The sequence below is a fragment of the Paroedura picta genome, chromosome 12 (assembly GCF_049243985.1).
Source record: "Paroedura picta isolate Pp20150507F chromosome 12, Ppicta_v3.0, whole genome shotgun sequence".
In the NCBI taxonomy this organism is placed as follows: domain Eukaryota; kingdom Metazoa; phylum Chordata; class Lepidosauria; order Squamata; family Gekkonidae; genus Paroedura; species Paroedura picta.
Window position 1 is genome coordinate 24,970,772 of NC_135380.1, and position 15,994 is coordinate 24,986,765.

Genomic DNA, 15,994 nt, shown 5'->3' on the forward strand with positions numbered 1-15,994 from the left:
GGGTTTGGGGTTTTCTTGGGGTTTGCTACAGTGTCTATCACAGTATTGATATATATTTATTAAAAATCACCATTTGATGTAGATAGCATTAAATATAAGATCTGAATTTCGGTCTTTCTAATAGGGTCTCAAAACAGCTCTTAAAATTGTTCTTCCTTCCTCCATCTGTATAACACCAGCCCCGTGAGGTAGGTTAGGCTGAGAGAATCTGATGAGCCCCAGATCACATGGCAAGCTTCTTTGGCAACATAGGTCTTTAAACCCGGTCGTTGCAACCTTAGTCTTCCTCTGTAGCCTCCACAAAAACACCAGCTTCAGCTGCTTAGTTCTCTGCCTCCTGTTACCTAAAATTTTATGGAGACTCTTTCTCAGTGGATCTTTCTCGATTACCTTTTTAGGAAGAAGATGATGATGGACTTCCCAAGAAAAAGTGGCCCACAGTGGATGCTTCCTATTATGGTGGACGTGGCGTTGGTGGTATTAAGCGCATGGAGGTAAGTAAACACAACTCTTCCATGGTTGAAAAAAAATAGTTTAATGTTATAGGTTCGGCAGAACACATTTGGTGCTCCTAATATATGCAATTGCAGGTGTGCCCAGATTACCCTGATCCTGCACATCCGGCACAGGGAAGAAAGGTAGTGCAGGCCAGGTTGGAAGAATAGACTTGCCAGATCTTCTTGTGACTCTTATTATTCCCATGTGATATTTGCCCTACCTCCTCTAGCATTCAGGGTGGAAACCCAGTGAATTTCTGTGAGCCAAAGGTGCTCCATAGTTGGACTGAAACATGTGACCCCTTCTAAATGATACCCATAGGCTGTGAGCATCAAACAAAAAGGAGCATTCAATACCATGAGTAAATGGCACGGAATCTTGCTCTTTTTCTTTAGGTTCGCTGGGGAGAAAAAGGCTCCACTGAAGAAGGTGCTAAGCTAGAGAAGGCCAAGAATGCCCGAGTCAAGATGCCAGAACAAGAGTATGAATTCCCAGAGCCCAGGAGCCTCGGAAACAGTATCCGGAGGTCCTCTTCTCCCACAAAGTGGTACTCTCCGATTAAGGTACATCTTTATGCTGAATACATGGTAGCCATTCAATATTGTTATATCCCTGGAAACACATGGACTCATAGAGTTGGAAGGGGCCATACCTTCTAGTCCAACCCCTTGCTCAGCGTATAGTCCTTTGTTCTCTTTCCATGCAGGAGAAGAGTGGGGAGGGAACGTTTTATTCATGGTGGTCTGATGTCAGGCTGGTTATAGACTGACCACAGTCATTTTTGATGGCATTAAATTGGTATTTCACACCATGGGCGTGGATTACTTCCCAGAAGAGAATGGGACATACGAAAAACAGACAAACACTCCATGTTATGGATTACATGGCAGATTCCCAAAACTGTGTTCCTCTGAATCTGTCTTTTTGAAACTTTTGTACACTCCTACTAATCAACAAATATCCCTGTTTTTTGGATAGCTGTAATTTGCTATGATTTTCAAACAAGCTAACTGTGGTTTATGCTTGTCTAGCAGGAATGAATCATAGTTTGCATTCCAAATTTGTCAGGTAAGCACAAACCTTGTTTTGTCCGCTTAGATGTAATTTACACAATTTGGAAGCATTTCTCTCAGATGTTTGGCCCAGCTCAGGTTTGAGCCAGCTGAGTGACTTCCCTGGGGAAAGCACAACAGAAGCCCCATGTGGCTAAATAAAGATGAACAACATTTATTCCAACGTGAGCTTTCATGAAAGAGGGCTCAGAGGCAATGAATAGGAAGAAAATACTTTTGCTAGTTTTATCCTATGTCATTAGAAAGGAAGATATTATGGCTAAAGCTCACTTACTTTGGACACATGCAATCAAACTCGCTAGAAAAATCATTAATGCTTGGCACCGTCAGCGGCAAAAGGAAATGTGGTTGCCAAAGGATCCGCTGGCTCGACACAAAGCCAATACAGGGAGGACCATGAACCAACTAAAAGAAGCAGTCAGAGACAGGGACGCACGGCGAAGACTTCCTATAGAATCGCCTAGGGTCAGACACAACTGAACGGATGACATCATCATCATCAGATTTATCCAGAAATTATGAAGGGGAGTAGAAAATTGATGGAGTTGGTTATAAATCATATGTAATTCTCTGTTAGAGACTTGAATGGCTAAACTGTTATACATAAGGGATTATGAGAGAGCCTCCCTTATTCAGTGAAGATAAGTGCAATAAAGTTAGCTAAATTACACACTAATTAAGGAAGAGGCAGCCTGAATCAATAAAGGATTACAACATGTTAAAAACAGTCTGTCAGAGTTTCCAAAAAAAGTGGCTCCTGTTAGGTTATAGAAATTTTAGTGGACTTGAAAGCTAAATTTACCGGGGGCCCAACTAATCTTGTAACGTTTTCAAAAACGTTTTCAAGTATTCTTCAGTAGAAGTGCCAAAAATCTTTTAACGAACACACGGGTTGAGTGCAAACATAACACGAAACTGCGGTTTACTTTAACTAGAGTTACATTTGTGTAACCAGATTTGATTTGCAGACTTTCACTCAGAACCTCATTTGTGTCCACCAGTGGTTTCTTTGCGTTCCCCCTAGCCAGACATTTCTGTAACTGGGGAGAATGTGAGGAACAAAGAAGGAGGCCTGCAATGATACGTTATGTGAAACCATAATTAAGACCAACCATGATTAGTAAACTTAATTATTCCAGATCCTAGTCTGATAAACCCTAGTCCAGGGGTAGTCAACCTGTGGTCCTCCAGATGTCCATGGACTACAATTCCCATGAGCCCCTGCCAGCAAATGCTCATGGGAATTGTAGTCCATGGACATCTGGAGGACCACAGGTTGACTACCCCTGCGCTTGCCAACCGTAATCAGTGGATTGGCCTGCAGTTGGACAATCTCATTAACCGTGGTTAATCAAATGATAGTTCCTTATTATGTCGGAACTCAGCCGCAGCTGCTAGAGTCAGGTCATGTGCAGTTCACATATGACTTAGTCCTGGGTGAAATCCTGCCGACGTTTGTTCCGCCTCCATCTGCTTCCTTGCAGCACAGGTGCTTCCAGCATGCTGAGTTTCACCACAGCCTCTGTTAAGAAGGAAGCATTCTCATTCATCCAGGCAGATCTCTGGCTTCTTTCAAGGGACAGGAGGGACTTTGTAAGTCCTTGGAGGAAGGAAGCTAGTGTGCGTGTGTGAGTCGGTGCTTGACATACTTGTACTGTATTACAAAACAGCCACAAATGCTGAATGTTGTCATCAGCCAGTTCAGATCAGAAGTGGGTTCAAAACAGTGGGGGAGGGGGGAGGTTGCTAGGGAAGCCTTGGTCCCCATTGGCCATTCCCTCACTGCCAACTGGTTGGATATTTCATTCCGCCCCCCCCCCAACAACTGTATGAACACAGGCCAGGAATCTCTGTACTTGCAGAATTGCTCTATGTAGCCATGAAATTACAGTGGCATTTGAGACTTCTTGTAGTCAGGGCTATGCTAAAAATACCAAAATTCTGCCCTAAATTAACCCAAGGTCTGTAACAAGAAAAGCTGGATTATTCAGCCCGCAGAGCAAACTGTAGCCACATTTGTGTGATGTCCTGCTTTTGCATAATTTATTCTGCTAATCATTGCCTGGAGCAAGGAGCTGTGTGAGGCACTCGGTCTCAGACCAGATTCGTCGGGCATCGCCTACAACCTTTCAAGGATATTTTCACAGCCATACTCCATAAGGGATAAAAACTTGTTTTCAAGATATAAATCAAAGTTGAGATTAGAATTATTTGCATGGAGGCCCCTTTTTCTGCAGCAGTAACACATGCACAGCCCTGGATATAGCCTACCAGCTTCACAGGTAAGGCCCACACGGTAGCTATGTTCACGTTACCCAGGGTTTCATTGCTGATGGACATCCTTCTCTGTTTGCCATGGAAAATGGCCCCATTCTGGTCAATAAACTGGAGAATACACTATATGTGGCATATGTACTCTGCACATATTTTCAGCCAGACGCCAAAAGTCAAAACAATGCAATAGCAGGAAATGTGAATAATATAAGCTGTAATTTTAAGAAAGAATACAATTTGGTGCCAAATCCTGCCTTTAAAATTCAAAATGTATGCAAACAGTACAAGAGTAGCACAGCTGGTCTTCTACCAGGTTTGCCAAGCCAAATTACTAGTGCCCTACTTGGCCCCGGAACACCTAGCCACAGTGATCCATGTGACTGTCACCTCCAGGCTAGACTTCTGCAATTCGCCTTATGCAGGCCTATCCTTAACTTTGATCCAGAAACTGCAGCTGGTCCAGAATGTGGCAGCCAGGGTCCTCACAGCAACCATAACTAAATACCATCTACTGGGCCTCAGACCTCCCTCCCTTGAACCCATGTGACAGACTGAACCAACTATGTCCCTGTTAGATTGTTCACTGTGTTGAATATTATTTCTCTTATTGCTATTACTGTTATTTTTCATTCATTGTAAGTTTGATGGTATTGTTCTGTTACATTCTATGTGAACTGCCTCAAGTCTTAGGGGAGGGCGGGATACAAATGTAATAAATATATAAATAAAATTAGAAAATAGCAGTAATTAACCCCCTGATTCCTAAGCCTGTCTTTTGATATACATAAAGATGACTAAAGAGGTTTTGTTGGGGGTTAAATATTCTGGAGTAAGGCTGTAACCAATTTTATATTATAGCAGTGTTCTTCCAGTCCTCTAAGGCAGGGGTAGTCAACCTGTGGTCTCCAGATGTCCATGGACTACAATTCTCATGAGCCCCTGCCAGCAAACACTGGTGGGGGCTCATGGGAATTGTAGTCCATGGACATCTGGAGGACCACAGGTTGACTACTCCTGCTCTAAGGAACTTATGAAAGTTTACTTCCCCCCACTTCCCTTAAAAAACCCAACAAGGTGAATTAGTCCAAGAAACAACAGTAACTGACTCAGGGTCATCCTGTGAGATTCCTGTCTGAGAGATCTCAGCCTAGGCCTTCCTGTTTGAGGACTGATTGTATCCAGTACCCTAAGAATAAAAGGAATATATTTACCGGGTAGATGCTGGTGAATACCACATGTAAATCAAAGTATCTCTAAGCACGCTGGGCAACCTAGCTACAGCCCAACTGCTTTTGATGTTTCCACCACAGCTTGTTCAGTTGCATAAATCAAAATATCCACCCATATTCTACTAAAGTAAATTAGGCAGTGGGGTTTTTCAGAGCAGTCGTTTTTTTTGTTCATGTTGATCCCTTGCTGCATGCACAGAAAGCACCAAGGGTTCAACATGAACAGGAAGTATTGCTGGTAATTGCCCTGCAAAACCCAGGTGAGTAATTTACCAGGAGCAGTGTCAGACTAACTTGGGCCTCTTGATTTTAAGACCCTTTGGAAAATGCAAACCACTATTCTCAGACCAGTGATTAAGTCTGCTATCGGTTTGACTCTTAACTATCTACCTGTTTTTCAATCAAGTAGTCTGAGAAATCTGATGTGAATGTTTCCAGATGTCTTCACAAAGCATCAAAAAAAAGATGTAAGTAGACTAACAAGCTGAAATATACTTATTGCCATTCCAGGGAAAGCTGGACGCCCTCTGGGTCCTGTTGCGGAAAGGTTACGACCGTGTATCTGTGATGAGACCCCAGCCAGGAGACAAGGTACTGCTGTTGTTCTCCGGTTACTGCTTTTGCCCAACACTTTCTAGAGGATGGATTTAAGGGCCGGAAAGGGTGCTTGAGTCAATGTTTGCCATTCGTCAACATGCTTTGCCAAAAGACAAAGACATGGTATGTAGGTTTGCGGTTTTGTGCTTTCCAGAAGAGATTCAGTGTTAGTCTCCTGACATTGGCATGCAGCAACACACACTCTCATCCCTTGGAGCAGCAACAGCTTCCATCACCACTTTCACACCCCAGTTTCAAAGAAGGTATCATGAAATGCAGGGTTCTGCCCCCCAAATGCCTCTTTAAGAACATCAGCCTTCAGTTTTGCCAGGGTCTCATTGGGCCAGACTGTTGGTGAATAAGTAGAACTTGTTACTCTTTTGTCTCCCGTTTGGGAACTGGCAATATTTGATGGTACCATTACTTTTGCTGTGCTCTGGCCACTAGAACAGTTTTTCTGTTTCTTGCTTTAGGGCAACCTGCTGTTGTTTCTGGCCTCATACCTTTGACTGTTTTCCACTGCTCGGGACACACTTGCTTGTAGGGATGTGCACATCAGATTTTGTGATTCATTTCAGAACTGGATTTGGGTTGAACGTGTTTTTCATTATCCTGGTTTTTCTGAGACTCTCCTTGACTTTGGGATTGTTCTCAGGAATACCTTATCAATTGGCCACTTTTTTTTTTTTTTGCCTTGTAGAGGCAATAGGAGCAGAGCAGGCAGGAGGCATAGAGGGGAATCTGGTCTTACCAAACAGCTGGTTGGCAGCATCTCCTTCCCTTCAAACTGTAAGGAGCCATTATTTTCTAAAGGCAGACCTGCTGAGAGAGTGGCCAGGTCTACTATCCACAGGGAATCATTGACGTGATTTAAAAGGCCAGGTCTTCTCATGAAAAATAATGGTCCTTTAAAATGGAAAGGGTGATCCTGCCAAACAGCTGTTTGGTGGATCAACTGCCTCCATTTTCCCATCGGTTTATGGCCCCGAAACCCAAAATACTCCCAAAATTCTGGGAGATAAATTCTTTGTTTCTCCCAGAATTTGGGAGTGTTTGGGGTCATTCTGGATACCTGCAAACCGACCTGAAAACAGCTTATTTTCAGTTTACTTTTGGCTTGGGCATACTTCTATGTGTGTTACTGACATGATGAAGGTGTAATGTTATGTAATATTTGTACTGAAAGATACAAATCTGATTTGGAATAAAGTTGTCAGAAAGTATCTAAGGTAAATATCCTTCACCACTGAAATTCTAGCTTAGCGAACTTCATCTCAGAAGGTCTGCTAACGTGGCTGGAGCATTTTTCTTTGTGAATGCAAATAACGCCCTCACGCAGGACACTTAGGAGTTAAACACACCTCCCACCAGAAAATCCCCCCTTGCACCAAGAGGAGCAGCCGCATTCCTGTGCCGCTCCTGGCTTGTCTGAGCTTCCATGTGGGACGTTTCCTGTTTCTTTAAACGTTGTTACATTGCAAGGCTCCTAAGGGTCCCTGTGCGGCAATGACATAACTGGAAGGGTGATGTAATAACAGCTGAAGCAGTGCAGTCATACTGGAGGCTTCTGTGCTCAAGGAAGGAAGGTAGGCAGGTGGTTTTCTCTCTCTCGTTCTCTGGCGAGAGAGTTGGAAGCGGTCTCGTGGATGTATCCTTGCCATTGGTGAACCTCCCTGTTGTCCGACGGCAGGTTTACCAAAGGCAAGGATGAGACAAGCAGCTGCACCCGGAGCAGCAATCATTCTTTTGAATGACCTTCAGCCTTCTGTGAATAATCAGTCTCTCCCTCTTTCTGCTTCCCCTGTGCTTTCCCCCCTTTTCCCCACTACATGCTTGTTTTCTTCACCTCCTTCCTCATATGGGGCCGTCAGACCAATGCCATGTGAGTTCTGTGCCTGGAACTCAATTCCCAAGTGCAGGGGTAGTCAACCTGTGGTCCTCCAGAGGTTCATGGACTACAATTCCCATGAGCCCCTGCCAGCATTTGCTGGCAGGGGCTCATGGGAATTGTAGTCCATGAACATCTGGAGGGCCACAGGTTGACTACCCCTGCCCAAGTGTGCCTGTGTGTGTGGGGAGGGGGTTATCTTGAGGGAGGGGATTCACATGGCATGGAGAAAAGGAGATCAATCTACACCTCCTTGCCATTTTCCCATCCTGAAATGGACCCAGGGCGGTCCTGTTGCCTCCCTAAGGAAACTTGTGTGCAGCTCCTCTTTGCCTGTGGTTTACCTAATGGAGAAGCAGTTCCCTGTGGGAATATGGCAGTTTGGGAAACAACATGGGTGGGCAGAATTTGCAAGCACCCTTTCCTTGTGGCGGTCCCGTTCTAACCAGACCTCTGTGTCTTTGGGAACTGAATTCCAAGCATGGAATAGGCAGCACATGTTAGCTTTTAAAAAAACATTTCTTTTTAAAACGCATAATTCTGTAGTCATAATTCTGCCAGAGTGAGGAGGCAGAGGAAATTTGGCATGTTGTTAGGCCCCTCGCTTCACTTCCTGCAAACAGAAATCCAAATGGGTCAAACACAGTCATACTGAGCATCGAGTCCATCTTTTGAAGCCAGTGAAAGAGGCCATTTGGAATCAGATCCTACTTCTAGCTGCTCCTTTGTCTAACAAATAATTAAGCACAAGTATCTTAGTTTGTAGTAGTAATTTGTTTTTTTAAAGACTCTTGGAAGAAAATTACGCTTCTGAGATTCATTAAAAAAAAAACACAACAACAACCCCCAGCTGGGGAACCTTCAAAGAGAAACCTGGGAGAGCTTCAAAGTGCCACAAAAATGCTCTCTCCCTGGACCAAATGACGCATTCACTTTGCAGGCAGCATTGCCCTGCATTACATGAAATTTCCATAGATATAAACATAACATACAGCAAGAGTCCCTTGGGCAGGAAGGAGGCATTAGGCGGTCTGCAGATTTGCTGCCTGGAAAGCACAGATCAGATTTCTTTTTAAAATCCATAATTCTGTAGTCACCAATAAATTCCTCTTTAGGAGAAGGTTGAGATGGCACTCCCTCTTGGATCAGATAATGTTGCTTTCCAATGTAACTTACTTAAGCACAAGCACACGTTACTGTGGTGCTTACAGTGAGGGTAATAATGGCTTAGAATAGGTTGGGTGCTTGGCTGTTCCCTGATAATGTCGCATCTTGCAAACCTCTAGTTTGGAAGCAAAGAGGTTATCGCTGGGATCCAGATGCATGCACAGTGCTTAAGAAGAGCCCTTCTGCATCAGACTAATGTCCAGCATTCTGTTTCTAATAGTATCTTGCTAGGCAGGAAACTTGCAAGCAGGAAAATAAAGGTCACTGTTGTCTCCTCCTCTCTATTCCTGGAATTTGCTATTCAGAGATATACTGCCTCTGACCATGGAGGTTTTCATGTAGCTGTCATGGCCATTGAAGGACAGATGCACATAGAGCCAAATTAGAAAGGGGGGTGGGTGGGGTTGATGAGAGAAGCAGCAGGGCTTTCTCAGGAGTCCCAGAACTTTAGCCTCATATGTCATTTGATCCTTAGAATCATAGAGTTGGAAGGGGCTATACAGGCTATCCAGGCCAAACCCCTGCTCAATGCAGTTTTGGAGTGACTCAGTCTATAAATGTGTCAAGGCTGGTTCCTAGGTTCCTTACCTAGTCAGAGGTCTTTCTGCTTCAATTCTCAGTTAGACCCTGCAATTGATCCCCTCCAATTTCTGTGGGGGAAGGGGGCTGGGTATCCTGGCAGCAACGAGTCTAAGACTGCACATTATGCAATTCTTTGGGATGGAGAGTTTGCTGCAATATCTGTGGAGAATTTCATAACTTCTAGCTGAAAATACTTTTCTCATGTTGTTTTCATCGCACAAGTTGTTGACACACACGAGAGACAGGTACCCAAATGTTCTGGCCTGGGTGTGACCATCAGTGCCTCTAAAGACCAGCCTTGTGGCTCTTCAAGCAGAGAGACAGCTAAACCCAGCCTTATATTGTAGAAATTCAAACGGGGCACCAGGTGTAGGCAGCCACATAAAAGAAGGAGACCCAGGAATGGACCCGCATGAAGCTTCCTTATCCTGAATCAGACCAGTGGTCTGTCAGGGTCAGTACTGTCTACTCATGCTGGCTATGAGTCTTCCGTGCCTCAAGTCTTTCACATCACCTACCAGCCGATCCTTTGTTCAGCTGGAGATGCTGGGGATTGAACCTGGGACCTTCTTCATGTCAAGCAGATGTTCTGCTACTGAACCACAAGAATGACTCCCAATTATGCATCTTTCAGACCTTCATCAGTCCCTGATTGGCCCTCCCTTGTTTGGTGTAGTGGATAGGATTGCGGACTCTAATCTGGCATGTTGGGTTCGATTCTGCACTCCCCCACATGCAACCAGCTGGGTGACCTTGGGCTCGCCATGGCACTGATAAAGCTGTTCTGACCGAGCAGTGATATCAGGGCTCTCTCAGCCTCACCCACCGCACAGGGTGTCTGTTGTGGGGAGAGGAAGGGAAGGCGACTGTAAGCCTCTTCGAGCCTCCTTCGGGTAGGGAAAAGTGGCATATAAGAACCAACTCTTCTTCTTCTACTAATTCCTTACCTTTTCCTTGGATTTTCTACCAAAGACCGTCTATCCAGACAACTTGCTGCTTGCTTATTTTTCTCTTGGCTTCAGTTCCCACCATCGCTTCCAGTTTTCTTACTGTACTCACAGATGATTTGAAGACGCTCCTTGGCAAGTGTACGGAGGGGTGGGGATCAAAGCAAAAACGACGGGGCAACATATGGACGGGGCTCCGGCCGACGCAGCCATTGTTCGCTGGCCTGTTTGTTTGTATACTTTGTCTTATTGATGGCCAGGCAAGGCCAAGGGCAAAGCCTTGTTTCTAAGTTCATTCGGGAAAACTTGGATTAACAAAAGAGGTTGTGAAATTTCTTTTCTCACTGTCAAATCTGAAAATGGTCTGAGGTTACCAGCAGGCACAGCTGTTTCCAATAATGCAGAGGGAGGCCAAGGTCACATGGGATTCCTGTGGTCTTCTCACATTCTAAAGAGACTAGGTTTGCAATTTTGGCCGGCATTAATGAGGTTATTTTTGCATTCAAGATAAATGTCCGAATGGAGGGTATCATTCCCTCCCCCCCTTAAAACGAGCTCCTATTTATCCCAGAGGATGCGGCACCCATTAATATAAAATGCTCATTAACGGGAACGGGAACTGGAGACTTTTAATTATAGCGGCGCCCACTTGTGGTATTTTATGCTTGTCTCTTGCATTTCCATCATAAACATTGCTTTTTTCAGGAATTTACTAGCCAGCTATAAAGATGAGTTTCAGCCTAAAAACCAGCCATAGGGGAATCTTTAAGCTGTCAAAAAAACCCATGTTTACCATTTTTTCTCCCCTCTGCTCTTCATCTTTCGTGCTGCTGATGACACATGGTTGCATAATAAAGATGTATAAAGGAAGTTTCTTTTATTAGTAGCTATTGTGTTTGCATGTACACAGAAATATATTGCTCGTCCCTATAGAATCCGTGCCAGAGAAGCTCAAACTACTCAGCTTCAGGGACAAATAACAGCGATTCCTGGTCTTATTAGAGTCAGACATAACACTGAGATCTGGAATTTATAGAGAGACAGTCTAGAGATTACTTTTCACTACAGAGAGACAGCATTGAAGCATAGCTTTGCTTTTTCAAGCTGTGTTTTAGCCTTAAGATCTTTTTGGGTTTTTTTTTTACCAGTCCTTGCTGTTGGTGATCACTTTGTAGATCAGCTTTGGATTTACTACTGTAGGCTTTTAGGGTTGTAGCAAGAACTGCTGCTGATTGGCCAATTATTATTTTGTTGGATGACAAATTTTCTATGCTTTAAAATTTTTGAGGCTGTCTTGTTTGGGGCATCTTGAAAAAGCACAGCATGCAGGCAAGTAAATGCTGACTTTCCGTGTATGTGGTAGAGCTGTGTACAAGCAGAATGTTTTGGGGAAACAGTTTGAGTAGGCTAGTATCCATCCAGTTTGGTAGCAAGCTAAAAGGAAAACTTGTTTTGCTTAACCATGTCACATCTGTACCCTGAGAATATAATTTTGTAGCTTTTATTGGTCAACAATAGACCGACTTCCAAACATTGGCTAATGTTGGCCTAAGTTGCAGCTGCAGGGATGAAAACAGGGTGTCCCTCTGGGATGTACTAGGGATGCCTGTTTTGCAGGAGGGAGTTCTCACTGGGGAGATTGCATGACAGGGCCTGATTTCAGTAGGCACCACCACAATTCAGGCGGAGGAGGGGCATCTCTCCAAGACAACAGGACTCTGCCCTTGGAACTTTAATTGCTAAGTTTATTTAGTCTTAGACCAGAATGCAAAAAATAAACTTTTATCTTGGAACTTTTCTTAGCTCTCTGACCTAGTTTGGTCCCCAGCTCTTAAAGGATGATTGCTAAGTTATAAGCCCCTAAAGCAAGAAGTTTAGAAGAGTGTTACTCTGGTTAGGATGGTAGTTACTTTTTCTCTGCATCTGTTAGAGTGTTAGTGAATATTCCAGCACACCACAGTATTTTTGCCAGTGACAGTGAAGAGTTCATAGGCAATGGTTAGGCTGCAAGTATTCAGTTCTAGGCGAGAGCTGCTGAGTTTGAGAACATTCTCTTAAAACATTTAACAGCTGGTTGAAAATCTGATCTCTAGATGGTCATAAAAGCACCCTTTTTGTAGCTCTCTCTCTCTCTCTCTCTGCCAAAGAGAGATGGATGTGAGTAGGATAATGTTTTATTATCAGGCACAATGCCAGGAGCTGCCCAAATTGTCCTGATGCTGCTGTGAAATTCAATATGTGTGGAATTCATAATATATTGTTGTTGTTGTTCTTAATTAAGAGGCTTGGGCAACTGCAAGGTACTGTGCTCACGTGTGATATTGCTTCCTAGCCTTTCACTTTTTAAAAAAGGCACTTTTTAAGTAGCCAGGGTGCTCCACATTCTATCTAATATAAGGAGCCCCATAGGCCCCATCACAGTCAGAATGAGTGAGAGGTGGACACCAAAAGCTAGGATTAAGTAGACCTAGAGTTGTCAGCCTCCAGATGCTCAAGATAGAACCGTCGATTCCTCAAGATGGAAAGCGAAGAATAAGAACCTTTGGTTTCAACCTCCAGATGCTGCCTGGAGATCTCCCAGAATTAGAACCTATCTCCAGGTGACAGGTATTGTTTCCTCTGGAGAACATGTTTGCTTTGAAGGGCAGACTAATATGGCATTATACTCCACAGAGGTCCTGCTTCTTCCCAAACCCCTCCCTCCCTAGATACCACTTCCAAAATCTCCAGGTATTTCCCAGGCCAGAGTTGGCAAACTTAAGTAGGCCAGAACTTGATTCAGAGGAATCTCACAACAGCACATCTGTGAGCAAGAGGACATAAAAGAAGCCGTATTGGATCAGGCGAATGGCCCTCCCAATCCAGCATTCTGTTTCAGCCAGATGTACTGGGAAGGCAGGGCACAGGAGGCAAAATCCTTCCCCACATGATTGACCCCCCAGCACTGGTACATCTGCAGGAAATCATTCCAATGCAGCCTTTAATAACAACAACTATTTATTTCTATCCTGTCCTTCCCTGGTTGGTTCAGGGCAGGTAACAACTGATATGAGCATATATGGTCATGTCAACCTGCCACCCCCCCCAACCAAAATGGCCAAAGATGAGCCTAGAGGAAGTGGAAAGAAGAGGGGTCCAAGTGGGCATGTACACAGGTCTGCTTCCCAACCATATTCTGCATGATCACACCACTTCTGGGGTTCTTGAAGCCTGAAGAATGTTTCAGAGGTTTCTCAATGGTAAAAATGTTGAGAAAGGCTGGTTTGGATTGCCAGTTGTTTTTTTCTTGTTCCCCTTCTGGATGTGCATCCAGGTCTGGACATTAAACCAGATAAATTGCTCATGCAGAGATGCAGTGGGCAGCCTCCTCTGTGTGTAGGCCAGAAACAATGTAATGATCCAAACATCACTCATTGGAAAGATGCACCACAAAATACTCCCCTGACCAGCAGAGAGTGACTGGAAGTAAATAAGGCTGGAGCATTTTCACCTTTTTCCGGCATTTTCTTTGAGTAAAGAGGATGTTTAATCTCATTTATGGCAAACCTGGGTGATGTTTTTACTATGGGCTTCATAAATCCAACTGCATCAAATAATGTAAAATGTATATAGTTATTAGCAAGGGTCTTAATATGAACAGTTAACATGTTCACTGGCAGTCTTCAAGCAAAGGTTGGATACACATTTTTCTTGGATGCTTTAGGATGCTTTGGGCTGATCCTGCGTTGAGCAGGGGGTTGGACTAGATGGCCTGTGTGGCCCCTTCCAACTCTATGATTCTATGATTCTATGAAATGTTAGGCTTAAAGCACAAAACAAAACAAAAAAAATTCCCCAAATCTATACAGGGTTCCACTTTATGCAGAATCCTGATAACATTAGGCCTACTTACAATCTTAAAAACAAATCTGAGCATATCAGAGGATTTTTTAAAAGTTTAAATCTGTTATTTTTATGAGTACTTAATGCCTGTTTACTATTGCAACTAAAATTATATATCAATTTGAATACATACCCTTAGTGAATATAACTCATATTACAAATGCCGTGGGCCTGTTAAACATGCCCCAGAAAGAAATTGTGTTTACAGTCTTTGTACAATCAATGCAAAGTTATAAGGATGGAGCCCTGTTGGCAGTGAGGAAACCTAGGGCAAGTTTTGCAAGCTAAGGGCCACGTCGTCTCTTTCTGCTTTCAAAGATTCAGAGTGGGACCTCTGCAACCCCTGTTCCAGTGTTGTGCAGGAAGAGCCATCATTCACCCTGAAGTCTTCAAAAGCCGCCAGAGATTGAGATGCAACCCTCTCTTCTCACTCTTCTTAATGGCACTTGGCTCTCCAGTGGTTCACTCATGGGAGGGGGGAATAGGTCCGCAGGCTGAAGCTGCAGCCTGGCAGGATGATGCCCTCAGCAAATTGTTATGCAGCTTGAGAGATCCAAAACATTTTAGTCATGATATCTTATTTTTGACTATGCTGCCACATTCCTTCGTTCCTTCCGTGGCCAGACTTCCCCTGTGTATTCAGCACATAAGAATTTTGCATACTTATCAGCTCAAGGGATTCTTTCTCCTATTTGCCTGAAATTTGATAGGAAAGCTCCACTGTGGCAGGAGCATAGCCCCTGAACAATTTCCCCGTCTGAACAGAGACTAAAAAACAGAGAAAGAAGTGTCTCACTGAAACAAACAGAAATGAAAAAAATTGAATAAGTAATAACAAACATAAAAAGACGAAGATAATTAAAAAAAAACTAATGAAGTATGAGGAATGCTACTATTCCTTTCGCTGTCACCTCTTTCGCATCCTTGAGACAACCATTTTCTTTTAATGCCAGTGTGTGGCTCACTAGGTAAAGGTAAAGGTATCCCCTGTGCAAGCACCAGGTCATGTCTGACCCTTGGGATGACACCCTCTAGTGTTTTCATGGCAGACTCAATACGGGGTGGTTTGCCAGTGCCTTCCCCAGTCATTACAGTTTACCCCCCAGCAAGCTGGGTACTCATTTTACCCACCTCGGAAGGATGGAAGGCTGAGTCAACCTTGAGCCGGCTGCTGGGATCGAACTCCCAGCCTCATGGGCAGAGCTTTCAGACTGCGTATCTGCTGCCTTACCACTCTGCGCCACAAGAGTCTCCTAGCCAGACTCATATAAAACAACTGGTCCAGGAGGCTTTTCTGGTCACTTTCAGCCCTATCATCTCCGGTGCCCCACCAGGAGTTTGATCAACCTGTTTATGCAGCCTCACAAGGCTGGGTCTGTGGCCCCAAGCCACCCTAACAATCACTTGAGGGGGCATAAGGTTGAGAGCCCACAGGGGATTGCTCCTGGTCGTTGGTAGCATGGGAGCTGATGGGCATAGCCTTTTGGAACTGCAGCACCATCAATCATGGTGGGCTTGCCATGGACACAAATTTTATGTTTTGGTTTGAGAGGAGGCAGTGCAGGTACCATGCTTGAGGATATCGAACAGCCTGAACCAGTTCTGTGCCCACATGGGACTACAAAAGTGGGTTTGGGGGATCAATATGCTTGCCAGCCAGTCATTGGTTGGCAACTGGCAGGAGTGTTTGGGAATGCGGAAAGGGGCGCTGTCAATGTGATGGTGTTACATTTGGCTTGCAGGAGGGCATTATGTGCTGGAATAAGACACGACACACCAATGCTGGATATAGACAAGGCTACAGCTTTATTATCTCCCCACAGGAGGGTTGGCACAGCACGGGAAAAGGAAACTGAC

At 44.2% G+C, this 15,994-nt stretch overlaps 1 protein-coding gene across 1 annotated transcript in view; it reads left to right on the top strand.

Moving 5' to 3' along the window:
- ANTXR1 (ANTXR cell adhesion molecule 1) overlaps window positions 1-15,994 on the top strand; it is a 124,258-nt gene that overhangs the window by 96,059 nt on the left and 12,205 nt on the right. Inside the window, exons 15-17 of the mRNA XM_077304932.1 lie at window positions 399-494; window positions 894-1,061; window positions 5,585-5,665. Coding sequence (XP_077161047.1) covers window positions 399-494; window positions 894-1,061; window positions 5,585-5,665 — 345 coding nt within the window. The remainder of the gene's footprint in view (window positions 1-398; window positions 495-893; window positions 1,062-5,584; window positions 5,666-15,994) is intronic.